This window comes from Humulus lupulus, chromosome 2 (assembly GCF_963169125.1).
Source record: "Humulus lupulus chromosome 2, drHumLupu1.1, whole genome shotgun sequence".
Lineage (NCBI taxonomy): Eukaryota > Viridiplantae > Streptophyta > Magnoliopsida > Rosales > Cannabaceae > Humulus > Humulus lupulus.
The window spans coordinates 107,540,250-107,559,990 of record NC_084794.1 but is presented as its reverse complement, the minus strand read 5'-3'; the positions used below and the strand labels follow the sequence as shown (position 1 = coordinate 107,559,990).

The 19,741-nt window shown below is 37.4% G+C and overlaps 2 protein-coding genes across 4 annotated transcripts; one reads left to right on the top strand and one right to left on the bottom strand.

The window, feature by feature from the left end:
- Positions 1–55: 55 nt before the first annotated feature.
- LOC133818338 (uncharacterized) lies at positions 56–12,938 on the top strand. Of its 2 annotated transcripts, none has more exons than XM_062251132.1 (6): positions 56–496; positions 1,131–1,276; positions 1,443–1,611; positions 11,872–11,991; positions 12,225–12,307; positions 12,426–12,938. In XM_062251132.1, exons 1-6 carry the CDS (start codon positions 98–100, stop codon positions 12,562–12,564), a joined length of 1,056 nt encoding a protein of 351 aa, XP_062107116.1. In that variant the 5' UTR covers positions 56–97; the 3' UTR covers positions 12,565–12,938. The 2 variants fall into 2 exon arrangements, with proteins under 2 accessions (XP_062107116.1, XP_062107117.1); XM_062251133.1 differs by having other exon boundaries at positions 57–496; positions 11,893–11,991.
- A 276-nt stretch (positions 12,939–13,214) lies between these two features.
- LOC133818336 (long chain acyl-CoA synthetase 8) lies at positions 13,215–19,472 on the bottom strand. 2 transcript variants are annotated; one of them, XM_062251129.1, is made up of 13 exons: positions 19,340–19,472; positions 18,972–19,087; positions 17,580–18,149; positions 17,384–17,464; positions 16,902–17,174; positions 16,162–16,293; positions 15,915–16,088; positions 15,574–15,803; positions 15,136–15,253; positions 14,687–14,818; positions 14,429–14,563; positions 14,115–14,321; positions 13,215–13,599 (listed from the first exon to the last, which is right to left on the bottom strand). In XM_062251129.1, the coding sequence occupies exons 3-13, from the start codon at positions 18,111–18,113 to the stop codon at positions 13,435–13,437; spliced, it is 2,181 nt and encodes a 726-aa protein (XP_062107113.1). In that variant the 5' UTR covers positions 18,114–18,149; positions 18,972–19,087; positions 19,340–19,472; the 3' UTR covers positions 13,215–13,434. The 2 variants fall into 2 exon arrangements, with proteins under 2 accessions (XP_062107113.1, XP_062107114.1); XM_062251130.1 differs by having other exon boundaries at positions 19,279–19,423.
- Between the last annotated feature and the right edge of the window lie 269 nt (positions 19,473–19,741).

Genomic DNA, 19,741 nt, shown 5'->3' with positions numbered 1-19,741 from the left:
ATAATGGGGTTAGATACTTGGATCAACTATATAAACACTGATAAAATGTAATTATATATTAAGAACAATCTTTCAAAAATCTTCGGTTTCTTCCACCATGTTGGCTAATGCCAGCCTCATCTCCTGCAACTTCTCCAAGTTCTCATCTTTAACACTGAAAAGCCCAGAAACTAGGAACTTCCTTCAAACTCAAAACCTTAAGCCAAGAATATCAATTCCCAGAACAAGCTTTGGATTTTCGATATTTAGGAGCCAGGACTATAAAACGTTTATTTTTCCATTACAGCAAAAGGGTCTTTCTCAAACTTGTCGTAGTACCTTAAATGGTGAAAACCAAGAAGACCCGGGTTTGAATGAGGGAGATAGCTTGGAAAATAAACCTACAGAAAGTGGAAATGTAGCTGAGGGAAGAGACTGGACGACCTCGATTTTGCTCTTTGTGTTATGGGGCGCACTACTGTATTATGTATTCAATCTGGCTCCCAACCAGACTCCGGTATTGCTTAAATATATGCAGTAACATTAAGTTTTTTGGTTTCAATGAATGGGATTTGTGTTCCATTTTTACTACAAAGGAGAAATGGTTTGGTTTCATTAGTTGAAGCGGTCATTTTTACTTGCAGAAGCAAAATAAAGTGATATTCGTGACTTACTTTTCCCTTTCATGCTATTTTTGTCGAGACATTGCTTTGAGACTTTTCATTTTGTGTTAGATGATTTGATAGAGTTCTCAACAGACATTCAAACAACAGAATTCTCACGCTCCTATAAGATATTTGATTTGTAATGGCTGAGATTTTGCTGATTAAACAGAATATATAACGTTGTTGCCTTTTCATTTTAGTTTTATTCGATAGCTGACCTATTTGAATTAGCCTATTGCTTGATTCATGTTCAGAATTTTGAAAAGAATAGTACTAGTTCTTAGAAAATTGGTTTGTGTACTTTTCCCTTGCACCTCTAGAACTTTTTCCATTGTCAATATCTAGATGGGAGATAACCCCAACAGGATGACCATGAGCTTTTCCAAATGTCAATGATTATCCAAGCCACAGTAGCCTTCACTCCTAGTTTATTCTTTCAGCTTCCTGACATTTTCTTTATTGATTCTTTTTGTGTTGTGAACTCAGACAAGAGATATGTATTTCTTGAAAAAGCTCTTGAACTTGAAAGGAGACGATGGCTTCAGAATGAATCAAGTGCTAGTGTCACTGTGGTACATAATGGGTTTATGGCCCTTGGTTTACAGCAAGCTGCTGCTTCCGACAGGTAGAAGGTAGTTCTGCTAAAAGCTAACTTTTTTGTTTTTGGAATGTTAAGTGGCATGACTAACAGTCTGCTGCAAGAGCTGATAGGGAAAAAGGAAGCAGCTCAAGAAACTTATTTTCCTAAGACACTGTTTAAGAACATAGTAAGCTGAGTAATGAATTTTGTATTTGCAGTTCTCAGAGCAAAATTCCAGTCTGGCCTTTTGTAGTACTTTCATTCTTCGGTGGTGCATACGCTCTCCTTCCCTATTTTGTACTTTGGAAACCACCACCTCCTCCAGTTGAAGAAACTGAACTCAGCAGATGGCCTCTGAATTTTCTAGAATCAAAACTGACAGCTGTGGTGAGACTTTATCTTGGTAACTAGTTTCACTTGGAACTGAATGATAATGACACAAAAATGCATACATTGAAACCATAGATCAGCAAAAACACAGAAAAGATCCTCAGGTCCCCAGATTCTGCTGTGTAGGACTCATTTTTTTCAACCACCGTTGAAAACAAAGAAAATAAGTTAAAGTTTCCTAAGTGAATTAACTTGGAGATTATAATGTACTTTTCGATTAGTTGAATTCAAGGCTACCAATTGATTTTAAGAGGTTCGACCATTAAGTATTTTCTAGACTCATTTCCTTCGTTTGAAAAGTGAAATGACAATAGCCTTCGAACTTAAAAACGTTCATTCTGATGCAGGCATATGCCTAATGATGAAGCTTTCTGTATTTTGGAAAAATGCTTTTGATTTAATCGTGAGATGAGTACATACATATATACAAAGTTTCTAGTACATATTGCCTAAAATATCTGTAAATTAAGGCCTAGATAATACACAAATCTGACTAATATAAAATATCAATATTTTAGGAAACTAATCCCTAAGAATCAGCTATATAACTAATCACTCGCCTAGGTTGATATTCTACACTCCCCTCAAGTTAGGCGATATATGTTTTCCATTCCAAGTATAGTACTTAGTTGGTGAGATTGGGCAAAAACCAAGCTTTAGTTAGGATGTTTGCCACTTGTTGTCTAGATGGAACATAGTTGAGTGAGATTGTCTTACCTTCAATTTTCTCATTGATCAAATGTCTGTCAATCTCCACATGCTTAGTTCGATCATGATCGACAGGATTCTTGGAAATTGCAATTGCTGACTAGTAGTCACACATGATCTTGATAGAATCTGAAGTTCCAATCTTAAGTTCGTTTAGCAGTCGTCGTAACCAAATTCCTTCACAGATGCCCAAGGCTAATGCACGGAACTCAGCCTCAGCACTACTATGTGCTACCACTACTTGCTTTTTGTTGCACCATGTCACTAGATTACCCCAAATAAATGAGCAATATCCATATGTGGATTTTCGGTCATAAGGAGATCCAGCCCAATCAACATCAGTATAAACTTCCAAGGTTCTATTGATAGTTTTTCTGAACATAAGTCCCTTCCCAAGATCCTTCTTCAAGTATCTTAGGATGCGGTTGACTGCCTCCTAGTGATCTATTAATGGGTTGCTAAGAAATTGACTAATGATGTTGACAACAAAACTTATATTTGGACGTGTATGAATTAGTTATATTAGCTTACCCACCATGCGTTGGTATCGCCCCTTGTCGACTGCCAATTCATCTATTTGAGGTATCAATTTGGTATTAGGATCCATAGGAGTTTCAATAGGTTATGACCTGTAGAAATATCTTTGTAAATACATTTTGTACAGCTAATTTTAGGTTGTAATTTACAGCTAAGTTAGGTTGTAATTGACAGCTATGTTTAGGTTGTATTTTTTGTCTAGCTCTTTGTATTCAGCCTATATATAGGCCATACTATTCATCAATAAAATCATATTAGAAGTATTATTCACACAAATCTACATGGTATCAGAGCCATTAGTAGTCTAAAAATTGAAAACTCTTTCCAATCTTTTCTGCCCTCTTTCAGTGAAAAAAAAAAATTAGGGTTTTGCACTTTTTAGCTCAACCTTAGAAAATTATTTTAGGGCAATCTTCCACTCTCACCTCCTTCACAGGAAGCTTCCTGCACCTCCGGTCGGCCAAACCCTGAAGTTCGGCACCCAGCAGAGCCGTACGTGAGCGTCACGCGCCGCCTCCATCTCCGGCCCCATCTCCCACTCGCGTGGCGCGTGTAGGTGCGTGCAGCACCCCGACGGCGATCTTTTTCCGGCAACGTCTTCCTCGGCACTCCTTGCTGCATTTCCCTGTTCTTATCAATGGCTGTTACAGCCAACTCCTCATCTAAAAGCCAATCTCAAACATATCACCTTCTCAAATCAATGGCTTCTCCTCAACTTCTCCAATCAGCCAAACCCACTCCTCAATCAGGTGCTCTTGTCACCAATTCCTCTCATAAAGTCCTCTATTTTCAAGACTTGGAAGTTAGCCACTTCTCAAAGGACAAAATCAATGCAACTCCAACACCTCTTGGGCAGTGTATGCAGCAGCCAAATCCATCTTCAACCGAGGCAAATGTCAGCATAATGTGTCATCAAGGTTCTACGTCTCACACATTTACTGCAACCTCCAACAAAGGTACTTGGATTGTTGATTCAGGGGCTTCCGACCACATGACGGGTGATTTACAAGACTTTAGCACCTTCAAACCATGTGCTGAATCCCACACCGTCAGAATTGTCGATGGTTCTCTCTCAAAAGTGATAGGGATCGGCTCTGTAACTTTATCAGATGAACTTCGCCTTTCATCTGTTTTATTTGTCCCTAAACTAAATTGCAATCTTCTTTCAATAAGCAAACTTACTCGAGATCTGAATTGTGTAACTAAATTCTATCCAACTCTTTGTGAATTTTAGGTTGAGGGCTCGGAGAAGGTGATTGGCAGTGCTGAAATGCATGATGGGCTCTATATTCTCAAGGATTCTCCTAAAAGTAAACAAGTTCACAAATCCAGTTGTGGTAATCATTCCAATTTAGATTCTGTTTCCAATTTTGTGTCTGTTTCGAATGAAAATCGTGTTATGTTGTGGCATTTTCGACTAGGACATCCAAATTTTAGTTATCTTGAAAAACTATTTCCTCAGTTATTTGTCCACAAAAGACCAAAATTCTTTCATTGTGAAGTATGTCAACTTGCTAAGCATACTCGAAACTCTTATCCCAGTGTTCCTTACAAACCTTCACAACATTTTTCGATGATACATAGTGATATTTGGGGACCCTCACGAGTAACTAATATTAATGGATCTAGATGGTTTGTATCCTTTATTGATGATCATACTAGGATAACATGGATCCTTTATTGATGATCATACTAGGATAACATGGACATTCCTTATGAAAGAAAAATCTGATACTGCTTCTATTTTTAAAAAATTTCATTCCATGATTCAAAATCAATTTTGCCGAAAAATCCAAATCCTGAAAACTGATAATGGAAAGGAATATTTTAACTCCATTCTTGGTCCATACTTGTTAGATCAAGGTATTGTTTACATTAGTTCATGTGTTGATACTCCGCAACAAAATGGAGTGGCTGAGCGAAAAAACAGACATCTTCTTGAAGTTTCTAGATCCATCATGTTTTCAAATCATGTTCCTAAACAGTTTTGGGGGGAAGCCTCACTCACAGCCCCCTATCTCATCAATCGTATGTCTAGCCGTGTACTACAATTCAAAGATCCCAGAAATCTGTTACTTGCCACATTCCCTCATATCTCAGCTTTCTCCTCCGATCTTCCATTTAAAGTCTTCAGATGTACGGCTTTTGTCCATATTTATGATCACAAACGAACCAAACTTGATCCAAAGTCTCACAAGTGTCTCTTCATCGGGTACTCCAACACTCAAAAAGGGTATAAATGTTACTCCCCAATTACAAAAAGGATCTATAACACTATGGATGTCACCTTTTTTGAACATCAATCTTTCTTTCCCAAATCTGGTATTCAGGGGGAGCATTCTCAGGAATATCAGCTTTGGGAAACTCTTCAGGATCATCAAGCTGCATTTCCTCAACCCAATGTTGTGACACAGTCTTTGCCCTCTTTGCCTATCCAACCAGATCAATCAACTGGTCCTTCCTTACCCACTTTTCCTATCCAACCAGATATCAGTCCAGAAAACACACCCAACCCGTCCTCTATAGTCAATCCACTCTCACCTTTCTCCTCAGAAAACCCAAACACTCCTTCAACTTTACCACCACCTCAAACTCAAGCACAATTTGATATAGGTAACAAAGAATTTCGTGTTTATAGTAGGAGAAAAGTTGGAAATATAGAGGTCAACATGCAAGACAAGAACTGCTCAAACACTCATCAAAGACCTCTCAACCTCGAAAATCATGAAGGTAAGGATTCTGTGGTTCATGAGTTAGTTTCTCCTACTATTGATGATCTCGACCTACCTATTGCTCATCGAAAGGGTGTTAGAACTTGTACCAATCACCCCATTGAAAAGAATGTTGCTTATGGGAAACTAACACCTATGTACTGAGCTTTTGTCTCTTCTCTTGATCTTATTGAGATTCCCACAGACATTTATAAAGTCTTGAAAGATCCAAAATGGAAGACTGCAGTCGATGAAGAAATGAATGCTCTTGAGAAAAATGGTACTTGGGTTCTCACTGAGTTACCTCAAGGAAAACAGACAGTTGGTTGCAAGTGGATTTTCACCGTCAAATATAATTCTGATGGGAGTATCAACAGATACAAGGCTCGATTAGTTGCCAAGGGATTCACTCAATCATATGGTGTTGACTATCAGGAGACCTTTGCTCCTGTCGCCAAACTTAATACAGTAAGAGTTTTATTATCACTTGCTGTAAATTGTGAGTGGCCTTTATATCAGTTAGATGTGAAGAATGTTTTTTTGAATGGGGATCTCGAAGAAGAAGTCTATATGGAAATTCCACCAGGTATGAAGAAACACTCCAGTGGTCGAGTAGTGTGCAAACTTCTCAAATCTCTTTATGGCTTGAAACAGTCACCTCGAGCATGGTTTGACAAATTTGCAAAGTTAGTTGTCAAACATGGATATACTCAAAGTCAGGTTGATCATACTCTATTTTTCAAGTTCTCTTCAACTGGGAAGCTAGCAATTCTCATTGTCTGTGTGGATGACATAATCTTAACTGGAGATGACTTAAGAGAAATTTCAGATCTCAAAAGACTTCTTGCCTCCAAATTTGAAATCAAAGATCTAGGAACCCTCAAATACTTTCTTGGTATGGAAGTAGCCCGATCGAAAGAAGGAATTGTTATATCTCAACGAAAGTATATCCTAGATCTTCTAAAGGAAACTGGAATGATTGGGAGCAAGCCGGTTGACACACCCATGGATCCAAACTTGAAAGTTAATCGAAGAGAGGATTCAACTCCAGTAGAGAGGGGGAGCTATCAAAGATTAGTAGGAAAGCTAATCTATCTCTCTCATACCAGACCTGATATCGCCTTCCCTGTCAGCGTTGTTAGTCAACATATGCACAGTCCTTGTGAGGAGCACTTGGAAGCAGTGTATCGTGTTCTAAGATATTTGAAAATGACACCAGGTCTTGGTTTGCACTTCAAAAAACACAACAACCGAGACTTGAAAGTTTACACAGACTCTAGTTGGGCTGGAGAGCTGACTGACAGACGATCAACTAGTGGTTATTGCACCTATGTATGGGGTAATTTAGTTACTTGGCGTAGTAAAAAGCAGTTTGTGGTCTCAAGGAGTAGTGCAGAGTCAGAATATCGTGCTTTAGCCTTGGGTATTTGTGAAGGGATGTGGATCAAAAGACTCATGAATGAATTGAGGTTTGACTCTCCTAAGTCTTTTAAAATGTACAGTGATAGTCAAGCAGCAATTAGTATTGCTAAAAATCCGGTTCACCATGATAGAACTAAACATGTTGAAATAGACAGACACTTCATTTCTGAGAAGGTGAATTCAAAGATTATTGAGCTCAACTACATTCCTACAAAGAAACAAATTGCCGACATTCTTACAAAAGCACTACCAAGAACAAGTTTTGAAGAATTTAATTCCAAGCTGGGTTTGTATAACATATACAACTCAGCTTGACGGGGAGTGTAGAAATATCTTTGTAAATACATTTTGTACAGCTAATTTTAGGTTGTAATTTACAGCTAAGTTAGGTTGTAATTGACAGCTATGTTTAGGTTGTATTTTTTGTCTAGCTCTTTGTATTCAGCCTATATATAGGTCATACTATTCATCAATAAAATCAGATTAGAAATATTATTCACACAAATCTACATGACCCAATCATGCCAGTCTCACGCAAGAGATTTAAAACATATTTGCGTTGAGAAACTGAGATTCCTTGACTGCTTGAAATATTTTAGGAAACCCGAGTCTTTGATCTTGAATTCTTTGGACAATTGCACCTTAAGCCTTCTCATTTCTTCTTCATGATTTCCTGTGAGAACTATGTCATCACCGTAGACTATCAAAATTGTGATCCTCCCATTTGAGAAGTGTTTAACAAATAGGGTACGATCTGCCTGTGTCTGGGAGTATCCATCCTGTTTAAGAACCTTGGTGAATCTGTCAAACCATGCTATAGGTAACTGTTTAAGTCTATATAGTGCCTTTCTCAGCTTGCAGTTTAAGTCCATATAATGCCTTTCTCAGCTTGCAGACCTTTCCCTGTCTCTCCTCAGTCTCAAAGCCAGAAGGTATATCCATATAGACTTCCTTGATTAGGTCTCCGTTTAAGACAGCTTGACATCAAGTTGGAACAATGGCCAGTCCTGTTAACTACAATAGACAATAAGATACGAACTATGTTAAGCTTAACCACAGGAGAAAAGTTTCCTAATAATCAATCTCGTATGATTTAGTGAACCCTTTAGCCACTAGTCAAGCTTTGAATCTTTCTACATGTACATCTGCCTTCTTTTTGACTGAGAATATCCATTTACAGCCCACTGTCTTCTTTCTAGGAGGAAGTTTTATTAACACCCAAGTACCATTCTTTTCAAGTGTTGTATACTCTTCTAAGGGTGCTTTTCGCCATTATGGAACCTTTAGAGCCTCATAATCCGAGTTGAGAATCATGATTTTGTCTCAGGATGTCACAAATGCCTGAAATTTCGGAGAGAAATTTGTGTAAGAGATATAGTTGCAAAGCGGATGCTGGGTGCATGATCGAATACCTTTTCTCTGTGCAATAGGAAGGTCTAACTTTGGGTCACAACCTGAATCTGACTGAGAACCAGAATCTACCTCATCTTGTGTTCTTTCAAGTTCAAATTGGCTTAGGAGAGGCTCTTGACCTTGTTGATTTGGTACGGGCAAATTAGGATTGTTCCTTTTTCCATAAACTTTTATGGCATCATCAGGAAGAAATATATGTTTAGAATAGACAATGGGAGATTGGCCAGGCATGGATTTTGATGGGGAAGATGGGGAAATATGTCGGATCAAATCTGACACTGGAATAATTGGAGTATTAGAGAGAGAAGATGAAGTGGAGGAAAGTTGTGATGGAGAATTCAGTTCAATGAGTGATGACCAATTCCAATTTTGTGATTCATTTGTGCTATTCTCCTCCTGAATTGCAGAATTGGAGTAGAAAAGGCTTTCTTCAAATAAAGTAACATCCATGGTATTATAAAACTTTCGGGTAGTGGGAGAAAAACGCCTTTCCAATTGGCTAAATATCCAAGAAAGATGCACTTAAGTGCACGAGCATCAAATTTACCACAGAATTGAGAATGGATATGAACAAAGGCAGTGTAACCGAAAAGTTTGAAAGTGATTTGTGACACATGACATAAGGTAGGGAATAGACTCTGAAACGTTTGCAAAGGTGAGTGAAATTTGAGAACGCTAGAAGACATACGATTGATTAGATATGTTGCAGTGAGAATAGCCTCACCCCAAAATTTCTTAGAAATATTGGCTTGAAAAAGCAAAGACCGAGCAACCTCAAGTACATGACGGTTTTTACGTTCAGCCACACGGTTTTGTTGTGGTGTGTCAACACATGAACTTTGTTGAACAACACTGTGAGATTTTAGATAAGGACCACGACTTGAATTGAAGAAGTCTTTGGCATTATCAGTCTTGAGGATTTGAATATTTGCTTTAAACTAAGTTTGGACCATTACATGAAATTGTTGAAATATGTGTGTGGTTTCTGATTTTTCTTTCATAAGAAATGTCCAACACAATCGAGTATGATCATCAACTGCCAATAGAAACCATCTAGCACCTGTTATACTTGGAATACAGAATGGCCCCCAAATGTCACCATGAATTAAAGAAAAATGGTGACTTGGGTTGTATGATCGTGGTGAATAAATGTTTCGAGTATGCTTTGCTAATTGACAAACTTCACAATGAAATAAATTGGGATTTTTATTGATAAATAAGGATGGAAACAAACTTTTCAAATACAGAAAATTTGGATGACCTAGATGAAAGTGCCACATCATGATTTCACTTTCCTTATTAGAATGACTAGCAGACTTGAGACTATAACTCAATTGACACTGGTAACTGGCAGAATGGTTTGAAGGACTATTGACATCTAGAACATAGAGGCCTGCACAAAAAACAACATTGCTAATCGTCCTCCCCGAGCTCAAGTCCTAGAAAATACAAGATTTAGGAAGGAATTTAGTTGCGCAGTTTAAGTCACAATTCAATTTACAAACAGATATAAGATTAAAGTCAAATTTGGCACAAATAACATATTTGAGAGTGAGATTATTTGAGAGACAGATGGTTCCTATTCCAATCACTTTGGCTCGTGTACCATTGGCGATACAACACGTTTGAAGGCTGGTACAAGATGAATAAGTTGTAAAAAGTGATATGTCACTTGTCATGTGATCGGATGCACCCGAGTCAACAATCCAAGACGAGGAGGAGGATTTAGCTGCATGTAGTGTCGAACTGTTGGAGCTTTGTGTGGGATTATTGGCCTTTTGTATGAGTTGTTGGAGAAGTTCTAATTGTCCTTGCTAAAAGGTGGATAGGGCAGCATTCCGTTTTGCCTCGTGATCTCGGTTTAGCTTCCAATCAGTGGGCTTTTCATGCAACTTCCATCAAGTTTCCTTCAAATGCCCAGGTCTTCGACAATGATCGCACCAAGGGCGTCATTTTCTGCCTCAATTATCATAGGTACTTTGGGAATTATTTCGAGCAGCAAAAGCTCCTGAATTTGGTAGATTTTCTTTGAGTGCTGCAAAAGTTGGAAGTTCAGGGTATGCAGCAGGATGAGATTGTCCCAACATAACCCTTTTTCGACTCTCCTCTCTACGTAACTCAGAGAAGGCCTCTCGCAGACTAGGTAGAGGTTTGGTTCCAAGGATTTTGCCTCTTACTTCATCAAGAGACTTGTCGAGTCCCCTCAAGAATATGAAGACCCATTTTTTTCTCCATAATCTTTTTGAAATATGCACAATCTTCAGTACACTTCTATTCATGTGTCTCAAATAAATCTAGCTGCAACCAATAGCGAGTAAGAGTCGTGAAATAGGTTGTCTGATACACCACCAATTAGGTTCACTTATTTGAGGAGGCCGAAAAATAAAAACAAGTTGTAAATAATAATACAAATATTAGCTGATGTGGCAGACTTATGAATGAGTTGTCTAATATTAGGTAATTGTTTTTGTTAGGGGTTGTCTATAAATATTAGTGGTAGCCAATTGTTTAGGAAAATGGATTTGTTTTTGTAAAAAGAGTCTTGAACTCAGGGAGATCCCAGGTTTCTCGAAGTGCCTGGAACCATTGTTACTTGCTGAAATTCAATAAAGCTTGCAATTCTTTCTTCTCCATTTCTGTACCTGTCCTAGTGTATCATTGTCACAGAATTCTCACCCTGACAAAGATCCTGGAGGGTGCTCTCCACATGAAATAGTTCGGCTGTGTTCACACTGCTTCCCATATATCTTTTGTCGTGGTGTACAAATTTTTTTTTCTCCTATCTCGGTTGTCATGGAATTAATTAGTCATGACATAATCAGATTATTTTTTGCCCTCCAGGTCTTGTATTCAGCACTTTTTGAATCTGGTATTGGGATGTCTCCAGTAAGATATTCATCTTTACTCCTCCCGCTTATGAACATCACCATTGACTGAGACCATTGAAGATAGTTGTGGCCATCTAGTTTGTGAATGGTGATGGGGATGAGATTATTTTCAGTGGTGGCTGAAGTTAGCCGAGAGATTGTAAGAACATTGGGAGAGTGATTAGTTGTAGATGAGTTCCTGGATGTTTGTTTGGATTCTGCCATGAAGGGATGATTTCGGAAATAAAGAAGGAAGGCGAAGGGCGGCTGTTTGAGAGGGAAAGGATAGGGTTTTAGAGCCTACAGCTTTGATACCATGAAGCTTTCTGTATTTTGGAAAAATGCTACTGATTTAATCATGAGATGAGTACATATATATATACTAAGTATCTAGTACATATTGCCTAAAATATCTGCGGTAAATTAGGACCTAGATAATTCACAAATCTGACTAATATAAAATATTAATATTTTAGAAAATTAATCCCTAAGAATCAGCTATACAGCTAATCACACGCCTAGGTTGATATTCTACAAATGATATTTGATATGTCATTACAATTCTATTGATTTATGTATCATGACATGGGAAACTGAAGTTTAACTCCATTGGATATCAGGTTACACTGGCTGCAGGACTAGGTATACTCATTAGTGCAGGATTAGCTAACGGCGATGACTGGAGTGAATTTTTCCAGTATTTCAAGGAAAGCAGATTTGTAAGTGCTTCAACAGTCAACACTTATGTAAATGTGATTAATGTTTCAGTAGTTTCTCATATGGCTTTAAGAAAGAGGAATGGTGTTAAAAAGGATCATGACTATTATGACTATTCACATGATTTAGACCTGTGTTAACTCTTTTACTTCAATTCCTTATGACTATTATGCTGTCTAATCTTAAGTTCATAGTTAACAAGGCCTACTTGTGACATAAACCCACTTTATTGCAGATCCATGCTACTTGCCTTGATTTCACTCTACTATCAACTTTTGCTCCATTTTGGGTTTACAATGATATGACTGCTCGAAAATGGTGAGGATTCTGGTGTCCAGAGTATATCTCTTTCAATCATGGCTTTACATTTTAATTCTCCTTCAAATAGACAATAATGTAGCACTATTTTTTTAAATGTCCGTATATCTATTTTTAGGTTTGACAAAGGGTCTTGGCTTTTATTTTTGTCACTGGTTCCATTTGTCGGTCCTGCTTTATACAACGTCTTACGACCACCGCTATCAGCATTGCCAGCAACGGTAAGCAGTACAACTTCTGAACCAGAGGACACTTGAAATTGTTTCTTACTTGGTCCTTCAGTCGAGAGACTCAATTAACTGTTGGCGGAGGAAAGAGAAGCATTACAATAAAGGGAGAGTTCTGAATGTTGGCAATCAAATGTTGAGTCAGTGATACATATGTTGTAAAAGTCTTAAAACTAGTTTTGCATACTGCTGAATGTGCTTACAGAAGGGGAACAAACAAGTATATAACATTGTAAGATGAAGCAGTTTTCAATGTAGTTACACCCATTATTCATCATTTATGACATTCAATGTCGCTATTAGTGCAATGTAGTTATTGTTACAGAAGTTCTGGACCTTTTTTATCCCTCTATTGAAGGGGTTAATCAGATGAAGAGAACACTTACATGACTGATTTTACTAAATACCTTCATTGTTTTCCTAAAAGTATATACGTCGTCTACAATTCGAATAGGTAAAGGACCTCAACCTCTCAGGGTTGTGTTTCCAGGGCGGTCGAATCTACCTTTCTCTGTGTTTGTGATAGCTAAGAATCATTCGAAATACAGGATTGAATTGCATGCTAAGGGAGAGTGAAGGAGAAGCGTTCCACAGCTTGATCAGAAAGGCTCCTTGGGACTAGTCTTATGTGGATTTTGAAAGAAAGGTAGTTGCAATAATTTAACTTGAGTCCAGAGAGATTTATATAAAAATAAGCTGATAAAAATAAAGCTCAATTCTTTTGCAACAAATTTGTTTGAAATTATCCAGTTGCATGGTGTCAGAAACTGAGCAATTAGAACTCGTATGTGGTTAACAACAACACAGGAGAAAATATACCACAATAACCCTCCAATCCAACATTGGAGGAACAGGCATAGCATACTCCACTAAGGAACAGACATAGCATACTCCACTGGTTCATGCATATAAATTCTTTAGCTCATCTTTGAACTTGGCTTTCAGCTGTTCCCTCTTTATCTTTAGGGCAGCAGTAACCAATCCAGACTCGGGTGTCCATGGATCTGGCATCAATTTGATTTTTGCAGGGAGTTCAAACTTGTCTAGTTTTGCAGCTTTTGCAACCTGCGTGTAAGCAAGAAATTCAACAACACTACAACATAAAAAAAAAAAAAAAAAAAAGTTGTAAATATGGTTGGCACCACTTTGTTTAAACATAACGCACATTATTTCATTATTTCAAATGAAGTGATCGCCAACACTCTCTTGTACGTTCTCTGGTCTTGCTTATTTAACATGTGGACTCTACAAACTCAACTAAATGATTTTACACTAAAATAATATTGTTAGCCATTGTTGGAGTTCACATGTCAAGTAGTGAGACATGAGAATTGGGAGCCTAAGAGAGTGAAAAAGAGAGTACTGCTAGCACCTTCCCTAGTTCAAATCTACAGACGAAGCATATAAAGTGCACAAATATTTACTGAGGCAAATAATAGCTGCAACTATAACCAATGAAGATGCATAATCCAGAGGCTGCTACATACCCGACATAAGTAAGTTTCGTGCACAAAAATGATAAATACAATCCAAAGCATACGTCTTTTTCATTAATGTTGGGAGTGAGAGATGAAACAAACCTTGGCAAGGGATTGCTGAACCTCTTTAACTGCTTCAGCTTTTACACACAGCTCAGAGAAATCCTCATACTTGATGCCAGCATTTTGGGCCCAGTCCTCAAGGGATTTTCGTGCAGGTACAACAATTGCTACACAGTAGCTATGGAAAGGATCTGCATGTAACATGATACTTTCCACATAATTACTTGACATTAGCGCAGATTCAACCTGCAATCGAGTTGGTGCAACATAATGAGCACCCTAGGATACTTAAAATTGTTCCTCAGCATATTTACATATCCAGATTTATTAGGGAAAGTGGTAAACAAACCCACCTTTCCTAGAGAGATGTATTCTCCATGTTGAAGCTTAACAATGTCCTTCTTTCTATCAATTATTTCTAAGCATCCATCAGGATGAAACCTTCCAATGTCACCAGAATAAAACCAGCGGATGCCCCTCTCATCCACCTGTATCATGCAACAAAGTCCTAAGAACCAGTACTTACCATCTGTGAGGAAAATGTTGCAAGTTGCAATACATGTCCATCTTTAAGTCAACAAAATACCAGCTAGGGGAAAAAGAATAATCACCTCGTACACCTCATTAGTCTTTTCCTCATTCTTAAAGTATCCAGCAGTTACACTGTGTCCCCCAACAACAATCTCTCCTCTGGGCATTGGTTTGTCAGATGTCTTATAGCCACCTTCTTCCCAAGAAACAAGCTGCATTTCAGAATGAAAACATCAAATATCTCAATTAGATTTTGTTAAATAACATTTAATTGTTGTTGATCATGGCTAATTCACACATATATCTCAGAAAGAGAACCTAAGCAGAGTTTCAATTTAGCATTTACAGGGACTTGATTCCCGAACCAGTCATACACACACCTGCCAAACCACTTGAACCTTTGTGTTAATAAACACAAGCTACACAAGTATAAATTTTACAACATAAAATTCACAGCCCTTTCTAATCTGAAACTTAAGGTTACAATCAGAAACAACCTAATTATTTTTTAAAAATTATAAAAATATACCTTAATGTAGCAACAAGGAAGGGGTGGCCCTACACGGCCCACTGCTGTGTCATCTGCCTCAGAAAAAGCAGCTCCAGCAAAAGTTTCTGTTAAGCCATATCCTTGGCCAATAGGAGCCCTATTTAAGCATAATCAACCAAAAAGAAAAGTATGCAATAATAAGCAATAGATACACATGAAATGAAAAATAACACGACCCATTGCAAGAATTTCACAGTGCATAGTTAGTCTAGCATGGAACTAAATATGGAAGTATTAGCATCTAAATGAATTTGGACGAGTGATTGCGTGCATATAAGTATGACATATAACTTCACATGTGGACACACTAATCTAGTAGAGTTTGCAATCCAATAATTTAACCTTTTAAACGTATTAAATAACAAGGTTAAACCTCAAATTCAATTATTGTAAATCTCAAGAATATGAAATAATTACCCCATGCAGATATTGATGAAGCGTTGTGAATCCGCAGATAAAGGAGCTCCACCACAGAGCATAAATCTAATATCTCCTCCAAGTACAGAGCGTATTTTCTTAAAGATGATTAAATCCCACAGCATTTTTTCCAGTCCCCAAGCCCCAAACCAGCTTCCTTCTACAGCTGCCAGTCGACGTGTATATGCAAATGTAAAAAGAGTCTTCGCTAGACCCCCAGTATCCTCAACCTGATATTTATGGACATAATTAATTAATAAATAAAAACATATTCCAATGAGTACATGCACCCGAAATCACCACAAAGCTAAGAGGGAAAGAATTATACAACCAATAAGCACCTTTTTCAGTACTCCATCTCGAACACGATCCAGTATAGCAGGAACTGCTGCCATGAGAGTTGGCTTTAATTCAGAAGCATCTCCCTTGGTTCCCTTCTTAATTTTGTTTGATATGTCTGTTAAAGTCAATGGAGAACCATAACCAATTCTACATCCCGTAGCCACCATGACAGACTGGAAAGTCACGAGTGTGTTACAACAAATTTTAGTGTCTAACATGCACAAGTAAAAGAACATATGTGGGTACCTCAGCTGCCAATTCAAAAACGTGAGCCAGGGGCAAGTACGCCAAGTAGACATCTTTGCTATTTAGTTCTGGAATGACTGTTATAACTGCTGCAGCAGTGGCTACAATGTTTCCATGTGTTATCATAACACCCTAGACAGTCACACCAAAAAATGTCATCATGCAATCTTGGACATTACAAATTAATTGCTCAAGTTTCAATACTTTCAGAAGATGATTGAACAAGTATTCAATTCAGAATATATACTTGTAAAGAAGAACTCCAAATTACATTTTTACTTGAACTAAAATGTACAGTAATTATTCACTTCCAACCAAGTTTCTCAAAAGAAGCCTTCTTCAATGAATAAAGACAAACATATGGAATCATTACATATTGAAATTTTATTTTATCACTATTAATAGGAAAACCAATTTTGACCATTTTATTTAAATCTAACAGTCATAATAAATCACTTTATCAATAAAGCATCAATGTCAAATAAATAACAAATACCATTTTTCATACAAAAAATTGACCCCTGCCAATAGGGAAAACACCCCTACCGAACTAGCTCCCTATATATTTAGATAGATATTTATTCACACACATAGACAAATTAATATTAATATGCATGTTGCACTAAGGTACAATGTATTTGTACAATCTAACATTCAATATACATTTGGATCAGTACTAACTATTGCTCAAGCAAAAGAACAGGAAACATAACAAAAGAAACAAAGAGCAGGAAACCAACCTTTGGCAGACCTGTACTGCCACTTGTGTACATAACAACAGCAACTTCATTCTTAGAGGGTAGGCTTGGCGGAACGGGACATGCTTTACCAAGTCTCTCAACTTCAGAAAAGGACACAACTGTCCAGCCGCTCATGCTTTCAGAATATCCAGTTTCTTTTGAAGTTCCATCTTCTTCAAAATAAATAACATTCTGAATCGTTTTGAGGCTTGTGCTTATAGCAGCCAGCTTCTTCAGCTGCTTTGAATCGCATATCAAGGTCGAAGTTGAAGTCTGTTCAAATGTCAAATTTCTAAGATGAGAACCATTTCCTTTTTCCTTTAGGGCTATTAACAATCATGGGGACCATTCAATGTGTCCACATTTGTATATTATTTATGTATTCTAACAAATACATGAGCTTGTAGCGATGAATCCTCCATCCACTAGCTTATGCTAACTTTCCTAAAATATACATACACTGCTATGTCATTCAAACATACCTCATTAAGTGCATGGATTAGCGCCTCCTCCCCTAGAGTTGCATAAATAGTAACAACAGTAATATTCTGTCGGAAGCATCCCTGAAATCCGAGAAATATTAGTGCTGTCTTGAGTTTTGAGAAGATTAAAGTAAACTAATACAAAGAGCAAATACGGCAAGAAGAATTGAATGTAGAAATGCATCAAGTAGCTAACCTGGAATGCTATTAACCAATCTGCCCTGGTTTCAGAAAATAATGCAGCACGAGTATCCACGTTGTGGCCTAATTTAATAAGACCCGATGCAAAGTTGCAAGCACGATCAAATGCTTCACCATAAGTTTGCCATTCATATTCTCCGAAGTGAAGCTTCTCAAACTTCCTACCATCACTAGCTGTAACAATGTCCTTGTCGATAAGCTTCCTTGTTCCAAGAAATTGATTGTGTGAATTCTTTTTACAAGATTGCTCAAACATAGCTGCCATGGTTGTGGCTCCTTCCCATGGTACTTCAACCAATTCAGTTACACGACCATTGCGTACGGTGTAGGCGGAATCCCCACCAACATCTACAGGAACTCCTCTTTGTTTTCCCTTTTTCTTTCCAATGAAGAAAGAGGAAATAAATACAGGTATAAGTATACCAACAACAGCAGCACCGACAATGCCATATGCTCCATGGCTTTTCCAAAGTGATGAATAATCACCAGAATTAAAATATTCAATAAAACATCCCTTTGAGTTCCCCATTTCTGAATCCTCGTATAGTGAAAGAGTAGATCCTTTCTGAATATAGCAGTTATGAGTAAATAGTCATATTGTCCGCGACATACAATTCACAATGAAGTATAGCATAAAGTGCGTCTAGGCACACAAATTGTTATCCAGTGTGGTTCGACTATTATTTTGTCAAAAACTAAAGCCTCTCTTAAGCTTCAAATGAGAAATCTAGATAGAGTTTCATCGCAAAGTATTAACATAAAGTACCTATTGACAAACAAATGATTACCCAGTCCCATTATAGTTGATCAGTAATGTTATCCGAAACTAAAATTTCTTTGCAGCTTTATAAGGAAATAGATCGAATTTCACCGCAAAGTCTTTTTACATAGCAACGAAAATTTCAATTTGTAGAATGTAGCTAGATATTGCTTAAGGTGTGTGTACCCCCAGCAAAAACAAAATCAACTGGCAATACATTGCAACGAAATATTACAACTTGACACTTATATTAAGTCAATATTAAATGAGACTCAGCTCTTATCTCTTTGTAACATAAATCTATCGAAATTGAATTTCCTAATACTTGTAGCTCACAAATCATTTTGGTTCTGTATAAATATTTACTGGAATCGTGGGAAGAAAACAAAATCCAATGTTATATCACTTACAACAACAACGGCAAACGAAAGAAATTATTTATTAAAAAAGAGGAAGAACAGACATACAAATTAAACCCCTTGTTGTCATTTTATATATACACATATACATAATACAAATATAGAAAATATTGATCTTTGGTTGCCCACCTTTTGTTTTCTTAATATATAAATTACAAAAGCAGAACATGAATGAAGAAGAAAAGAATTGAGCTCCAACAAAACTTACTCCAAATGAAGTTGGGCTTTTAAGACTTGGTTTTCGCTTGTCCTACATGCACTTCACTCGTGAAATAAAGGCCTAGTACTTTGATCAGTTAAATCCCACCATCGCAAAGCTACAACCTATAATATTCAAAACAAAACAGAAACAATTAGCTATAATCTCCAGAACCCAGATAGAAAAACAGAAAAATAAGAATAAATAAGATCAAACATGATGAAGAAACCAACTTTACAGTCAACACCATAACCAGACTCGGATAAACATAAAAGAAAAATATAAATCAAAGCTTCAACGAAAACCGATTTCCTACCGGAAGCAATACACAGAAGAATCGAGGGGAATTGAAAATGGAAAAGAGAATCGAAGATTACCCCATCAACGATCCAATGCCTTATGCCAGACTTATCTTCCACTTTCCCAGGACTTCGTACCGTTAAAAAAGGAAAGAAAATCAATAGTGATGCACAAGGCACATTACGGTTTTCGCCCTCGTATATCAATACTTAAAATTATGAAAATAACCTTTGGATTATTAGACGAGCCTTGGAATGGTGGCCAAACTTTATTGAGGGGTATTTTCGGTATGGAGATGTCGGACAACATAATAGTTAGGGGTATTTTCGGCATCTGGATAGTGGATTGAAAAAGCAACTTTACTGAATCGAGAAACTAGCACGTGGCAGCACAAGAGAAGCTTCCATTCTGATATGAACAGTAGAATTGGACACGTGAGGAAATATGTGGTTGTTGTGGCCTTTGGACTTTAGTGGCAC